Raw genomic sequence first — 7,587 nt, forward strand, 5'->3', positions numbered from 1 at the left:
CCCCCCCCCCCCTCCTCCACATACTTTTATTTCATAAAGATCAGAGATCAGAGCTTACAATCAATTTATTATATATTGTATCACAATATCACAGAATTTTGTCTTTTCTTTTCATTTCTGAGAGTATTCCCACCCCCCCAACTAAACTAAACAAACTAAGGTTAAGGTTTCCTCCACAGTTTGTTTGTTTACTGAGAGTTTACGGCGGGCATGTCACGAGACACCTGCAGGTAAAGGGAGAGCTCCGAGTATCACGTCTCCCCGGGTTCTCGTCGTAAAGCTGAGTTAGGGACGGGGACACGCTTGTGCGTGCGTGCGTGCGTGTCTGTCTGTGCGTGCCTGTGCGTGCATGTGTGCGTGCTTGTGTGCGTGTCTGTGCGTGCTTGTGTGCTTGTCTGTGCGTGCATGAGTGCGTGCGCTCCAGCTGTGGACGGAGTCACCTTTCATCTGCACTTCCTGGAATGAAACCAGAGCTGAAGCAGAAGAAGTCTCCCGCTGCAGTGATAATTACTGGCTTCACCTTCGACCACCGTGACCAGCGAGCTGCTCTGTCCACCCACAAACAACGCATGAAGGAACACGCTGCTCTCTCTGGAATATTTATAAAGCGTTCCCAGCTGCACTCAGCCTGACAACTGTTTTGGAAATGCAATCATTTGTAGTCTAAAATGCATTAGTCTCTTTTGATGTTAGAGGTCATCAGATGAGACATTACACAGTTTCAGAAATACTTAAAAGTTATATTTAGTTACTTTAAACCCCTTCTTTATTGCTTTTTCTTTACGAATTCACTGTTCGTTTCTTGATAAAATAAAATAAAGAAAACATTATTTAAAACAGGAGTCCCAAACTCCCTACTGCCATGACATCAGGCCCCATATGGCGTTTTTCCACTGCTGGTAACAGCTCGCCTTGGCCCATTAGAAGCCCACAACTTTATCTTTTCAATTTTCCTCCGGTCTTTTATTTTGGAGGGATTCCTTTCAGGAAGACAGAGCCCCAATCAGCATCAACAGGGAGACAAAAACTAATCTGCGCTCCTAACTTAATTATTGTGTGCGGCAAATCAATGGACGTAGCGTTACGCAAAACTGTCAACATTTTGCAAAAGAGTGCTGTTAACAGGCTAAAGCTCTCCTTCAAAGTAAAAGCACAGGTGTCTGAGTACACGTTGGGCTAAATGGTTAAAAAACCTGGTTGGATTTATCACTTATGTAGAGTAGAGCTAAGCAATATAACGATACTATATCAATATTGTGATATGAGACTAGATATTGTCTTAGATTTTAGATAGTGTAATATCGTAATATGGCATAAGTTGTCTTTACCTGGTTTTAAAGGCTGCGTTACAGTAAAGATGTCATTTTCTGATCTTACCAGACTTTTGTAACTGTTCTATTATTTGCCTTTACCTACTTAGTCATTATATCCACATTACTGATGATTATTTATCATTCTTCTCATTGTGTAGATATTTTTTCAAAGCACCAATAGTCAACACTACAATATCGTTGCGGTATCGATATTGCGGTATTTGGTCAAAAATATTGTGTTATTTGATTTTCTCCATGTTATATTACATCGTCTGTTTATCCTTCAAAGTAAAATCACAGGTGTCTGACAGCCCAACAACTAGGTAAAATTGATGAAAAGGTGGGCAAAAAAGTTCAATTTAATATTAGAAAAAAACATAGTTGTTTTACCACTAATTTTAAGATTTTATGGTAACTTTTTATATTGTCTGACACTGAAATGAAGTAAAAGCCACAATCTGTTTTTACTGCTCAACCTGTCCATCGCCTCGTCTTTACAGTGTCATCTGGTCACCACATGAGGGCAGCGGCGTGCATGGTTTGGTGAGCCCGACATCAACGGAGCAACTGGGGAAAAAAATCTGGAACTATGAAGTTTATAAGAAAAATAACCAGGTCCGAGCTCTGCTGCTGAGTGTGTGCAGCTCATCTTATCTGGTATTTATGTTTTTTCTGACGTTCTATGTCAGAAAGTTGCAGTATCTAAGGCCTGAGGAGGAGTTGGTCAAAGACAGTGGACGATAAAGTTGCATGTGTTGTAATGGACAAAGCAGGAGATACAAGAATGAGAGGGTACTCACTGTGAGAGTCGTAGCTTCACATCAGCAACACTGTACTGGCCCTGGAACGGGTGTCTGCAGCAGAGACATACGGATCACCCACAAGTAAACATCTCATTGTTTCTGCATTCAATTCTGAATAAATACTGGATCTGAACAGTTTAATTGCTTGGGAAAGGGCCTGTGAACAAGGCCGTTATCACTCCAAATTTTTAAGGTTTTTGCAACATGTGGTGTTTGTGATTTGCCAATCCTTAGTTTTTTTTCCCCAGCCATTCATCCCATTTATCTTGTTTTTTAAAGACCTGACACAGAGGACATTTGTGTCCCAACCCTTGATGCTGCTGAGTGAATTGAGCTAAAATGACGTCATGAATAGTTTCTCGTTCCTACCCCGGGGTGATGGCGGCCATGGCGGGATGCTTGTTGCTGTGCCACACCCGGTAGTTGTGGGTGATCTTCCAGGCGGCGACGAAAGGAGCGCCGTAATCCGCCAGCAGCCGCTCGTTATCTGAAACAAAAGAGAAGCTCGGAGTCAGTGGACACGATCAGAACTGGATTTACTGTGGGGCCGGGTTGGTTCAGTGGTAGAGCAGGAGCACATGTACTGACGAGGTGCTGTGATGATTTCCTGCATGTGGTCCCTCTCTCGCCCCTTTCTCACCTAACTGTCCTACAAAAAATCAAAAGGCAGAAAAGCCCCAAAAAATAATCTTTAAAAAAAGAACTTTGTTGATGTTTATGGTTTGTGTGAAAGACGCCATGACACCAGTTCCCATCATGACTCAGCTCTTCATAACTTGAATGAAGTAGTGACTTTTAATTTGAATAAATAAATTCAAAACTGACTAAAAATGAGACAACAAAACCATTAAAAAAAAACGGTTCCTTTTCATGTTTTTTGTGCCATTTTTGTTGCTTTTGCATGTTTTACTTCAAGAACACTGCTACTTTTGCATTTTATAGTCCATAACTTACAGACCAGGAGCATCAGTATGTATTAATTACAACAGTAATAGAGCCAGCGCTCTATCACAGCTGAAGTAGGCAATGTTTTCAATTAAAAACTGTTTATACAGTAAGAATTTCAAGAATTTTGAGATGAGGTCTAAAATTGTCCAAAATGCACTAGGGATATTATGAACTGATTCTGTCCACATGTTGGAAAAAAGACCATGTATGAACTGTATGTATTCTCTTTAACATAACATTTATTAAGTGTTAACATCAATATAAGGTAAAAAATAAACAAATTAGACTGTACTTAAAACAATTTAATACTTCAATTTAGATCAAATGTATTTGAAGGTTTTTCTTTATAGTCTGGATAAAACATTCCTTTGATGAAGAAGTGAAAGGGAAGCAAAGAGTGAGACAATAAATAAATGAATGAATGAATGAATGAATGAATGAATGAATGGTGTGGGAACAACAGACAGAAAAGGAACCACTTAGTGACTGGCTGAGTCTCCCCACCCTGCTGTAATGTGGAGGACAGTAGGGAGTGGAGGTAGAGGGTGAACTGGGCTCGGATCCACTCGTCTCCGCCCTCCCAGCCCGTCCCGTCCAGGAACACGTCGTCGCGGTTCTCCGTCACGTGTTTGACCAGGTAGTCGGCGAAGCGTAGGTCCGCCGTCGTCAGGCTCAGGATCTTCCGGAGCTCGGGGTCCTGGATGTGGACCCCAGCTTCTTCCACCTACAACACATAACAACGCACGCAGTAGTTACTGCCAGGAACTTAAATGTTCACTTTAAGGTGCGTTCAGGAGCGATGGAGGAGGAGATGTGTCGTCGTCCCCCTCCATCCTGTTGTGTTTTAAAACCCCACCCCCCCTCCAACCAAGCACGTAGGATTTATATTTCACAATTACTGTTTTCCGTCAGATCGTTTGTAGATTTCGATGTTTCCAACGGCCCTTGAAGGCAGCTTGATTTCACAGTGGAGAGAGAAAGAAAAGAGACGAGGAGTCTGTAATATCTAACTTCTTCCATGCAGAAGGACTCACCTCAACGATCGCATCACTGAGGTGCCTCTGCTGACGGAAGAGGATGTTGGTCGCCCCGGCAACGAAGCCGCGCACCGCCACGTCTGACAGGAGGTGATGCTGCTGCAGGGCCATGTAGGGCAGACACAGGTAACCCTGGCAACGAAAGGCAAAGGTCACTGTGAGCTAATGTGAGCCAATATCCGGCTGGAACTCCACACACACACACACACACACACACACACACACACACACACACACACACACACACACACACACACACACACACACACACACACACACACACACACACACACACACACACACACACACACACACACACACACACACACACACACACACACACACACACACACACACACACACACACACACACACACACACACACACACACACACACACACAATCCTTTAATGAGCTGTGAAAATGGTTTTATTGGGTTTTTTATTTTATTTTAAGTACACCAAAAGTGTGAGCAAACATGAAAAGTTCCCACATTGAGATGCAATTTTGTTGTTATTTATTTTATTTGTCAACTGATTGAATGTAACGGATGATCTTTAATATAAATATAAGGATATAACAAGGAACAGGAAGTGTGAGTGAGGGCTGCACAATATGAGGAAAAAATCTAATTGCGATTATTTTGACTAATAATGCGATTGCGATTCACGATATTGGAGAGAATGATCGTTTTTGAGTCATTATTCTCATTTTCATTGAAAGAAACTAAAATGATTAAAGTGTGATTTTTGCGAGGATCTGTACCAAACAAAGAGGTTTTTCTTCAGCCTGTAGGATGTTCTCTGTAGGCCGGGAGCTCTCTACTTCTACAGCTCTACTTCATCCAGAATGGTTTGACACGTATGTTTTCATTAACAATCATTGCGTCCCCATTGGATATTGCACTAGTCCATATTGCGATATTGATACAATTGGGATCAACTGTTCAGCTCTAGTGTGAGTGTTACCTTAGTGAAGATGGGGAGCGGCAGGCCGTACTGATCCTCCTCCAGACCAGAGACCAGGCCCTGGACCACCCCTCCCTGCCCGCTGCCTGACAGCGGCTGCACGGTGATGGGCGTCCCCGGCTTGGAGTCAAATGCGTCCAGGAGCTCCGTCTCTTTCCCCTCGGCTGCCTCTTTGGGACTGTCTTCCAACACACCGGGGTCCAAAGTCTCCCAGTCGCTCTCCGAGGACTCTGGAGAGGTGCGTGACGGGGGTTTTAGGAGGTGGTTGTCCCTCTCGTTGGTGTTCCCGGAGGACGGAGACCCCGCGGCCGTCTCCAGCTTAGTGTTGGCGATGTCGCTGACGGACACGGAGACAAACTCCTCGGCTCCGGAGACGCTCTCCGCCAGACTCAGGTCCTCGGTCACGCTGCTCTTCGGCCGGTAGTGGGACGAGTCCACCAGGCCGTGCTCGATCATCCCTGCGCAAATCACAACAAAACCTCAGTCCCCTTCATCACTACTAATGCATGTTGCTACTCTACTGCTTCTCTGTTTGACATAAGGAACGTTAGGCAGTTCTTAAATGTCCTGATTTTTCCAGCGAGACTATGAGATGTTTTAAGAAGAAATAACACATTCTTCCTTCTATGAATGAGAGTTGATTATCAAAATACAAAGGCAATGGACGCCCGGATAGCTCAGTTGGTAGAGCGGGTGCCCATATATAGAGGTTTACTCCTCAACGCAACGGGCCCAGGTTCAACTCAGACCTGCCGCCTCTGCTGCATGTCATCCACGCTCTTTGGCAAGTACAAATCTCTACTTCCATTAATTTTGGGGTGTCAAAATTAAATGAAATTAAAATTAAATTTTATAGCATTTGTAAAAGAAATTGAAGTGGTTTCCAAATAGAATGAGAGTAAAAGTTGACATATTCCTTTAATTTTAGTCTAAATAATTTGTAATGTATGGTTTCCTAACTCAAACATTAGGTATAATTTCCTATAAATGAGGTGTATTGACCATAAATTCCAAAAATAACTGTAAAACTAAAGTAAAAAATTAAACTAAACAAAAACTAAAGAGTCAAAAGTGTTGAAAAAAGGGACAAAAACGTAAGAAAAAGTTAAAACATCGATAAAAACAGTCAACAAAAGTGTGGATTTTCAACTTTGACGGGAAGACAACACGGGGGTTAAACATCTTGCACACCTGCTGATGAAGCCACACCATCAATGGTTACATTTTATATGAATATATTTCCAGACATTATCAACCTGATACTGATTTGCCAATTTTTGACTTTAGCAAAACTTAATATGGCTGCTTAGTGTCAATGACTGTGTTTTTTATGTCTTATTTTATCAGTTTTTCCTCTGTACAGATGCATATTAAACACCCATGCACTAGCTTAGCAAAGGCCTACTTAAAAGTGCGAGAGGAGAGGAGATGTTTTGGAGTTTCTGACCTGGAAACAGGGATAAAACTGTCATGAGAGCTCCTACTAGTCTGTTGACAGGAGACACGTAGAACAGGACCTGCAAGCACAAGCAACAGAACAATGAGAAACACACTTTAAAAGTGCTAGAAAAGAGAAAAGATTTGGTTCTAGTCGTACCTTCTTCTCCAGCAGAATGAGCTTAAAGAGGATGAGAATCTACAAAGATCAATAAAGAGAAGAATTACTGAACCATTACACTACCAACCGACACATGTACAGCGTAACATTATTGTTCGATTTAATGTTCTACCTTGTGTCGAAAGTGCAGTATTAAATCTCTCGGTGATAAACCTGAGGAGAGAAAACAGAGCATAAAACAATGAGGACTTAATAAAAGGGCCAATAACCACAAATATAGTTTGTTTTTAGAATATCTGCTCAACTACACAGTTCAGAATCCCAGTTTCTGAATGGCTATTCAGTCATTTCACTCCTTTAGTGAGTATTTATGTGATATAACAAGTTATACTCACAAAATGTTACATACTGGAACCCGTTGCCTTTTAAGTTAAAATGGATTAAATGCCTCATACTCTGCTCATTTTCAGGTTGATAATTGTATTTAGAGGTTTTACCAGAAGTTTAGGGTAAGTAGGTTTATGTGGTTTAATTTTTAAAGAAACACCACATTTTTGTTGTACTGCTCATTGCTGCAGCTCCTCTTTTCACCCTGTGTGTTGAGCTCTCTGTTTAAGCTACAGAGTGAGACATCTCACTTCTGTTACATCTTTGTTGGGAGTCGCACATGCTCAGTACCTAGGTAAGGACTACTAGCCAGCCAGAAGCAGAATATGAGGGCGTGCCCTGACAGTACTTACTTTTTCACTTTGTAACCCTAAAAAATGCACAAACAAAGATATCTAACATAATAAAGGCAAGGGGAAAACCAAATAGCATAATTAGATTTTTCTGTTTGTGTCACAATAATGTATATAGCCCTGCCAGCTGTGACAATGCAACGGCACTGTGTGTGTGTGTGTGTGTGTGTGTGTGTGTGTGTGTGTGTGTGTGTGTGTGTGTGTGTGTGTGTGTGTGTGT

The 7,587-nt window shown here is 42.0% G+C and overlaps 1 protein-coding gene across 1 annotated transcript in view; it reads right to left on the reverse strand.

Moving 5' to 3' along the window:
* The window catches only part of avl9 (AVL9 homolog (S. cerevisiase)), a 16,687-nt gene that overhangs the window by 6,530 nt on the left and 2,570 nt on the right, over window positions 1-7,587 (reverse strand). The window contains exons 4-11 of the mRNA XM_034862798.1: window positions 6,800-6,931; window positions 6,667-6,705; window positions 6,517-6,586; window positions 5,070-5,527; window positions 4,099-4,233; window positions 3,569-3,788; window positions 2,486-2,603; window positions 2,114-2,167 (exon numbers count right to left, since the gene is read on the reverse strand). Coding sequence (XP_034718689.1) covers window positions 2,114-2,167; window positions 2,486-2,603; window positions 3,569-3,788; window positions 4,099-4,233; window positions 5,070-5,527; window positions 6,517-6,586; window positions 6,667-6,705; window positions 6,800-6,931 — 1,226 coding nt within the window. The remainder of the gene's footprint in view (window positions 1-2,113; window positions 2,168-2,485; window positions 2,604-3,568; window positions 3,789-4,098; window positions 4,234-5,069; window positions 5,528-6,516; window positions 6,587-6,666; window positions 6,706-6,799; window positions 6,932-7,587) is intronic.

This window comes from Etheostoma cragini, chromosome 22 (assembly GCF_013103735.1).
Source record: "Etheostoma cragini isolate CJK2018 chromosome 22, CSU_Ecrag_1.0, whole genome shotgun sequence".
NCBI classification, from domain to species: Eukaryota; Metazoa; Chordata; class Actinopteri; order Perciformes; family Percidae; genus Etheostoma; species Etheostoma cragini.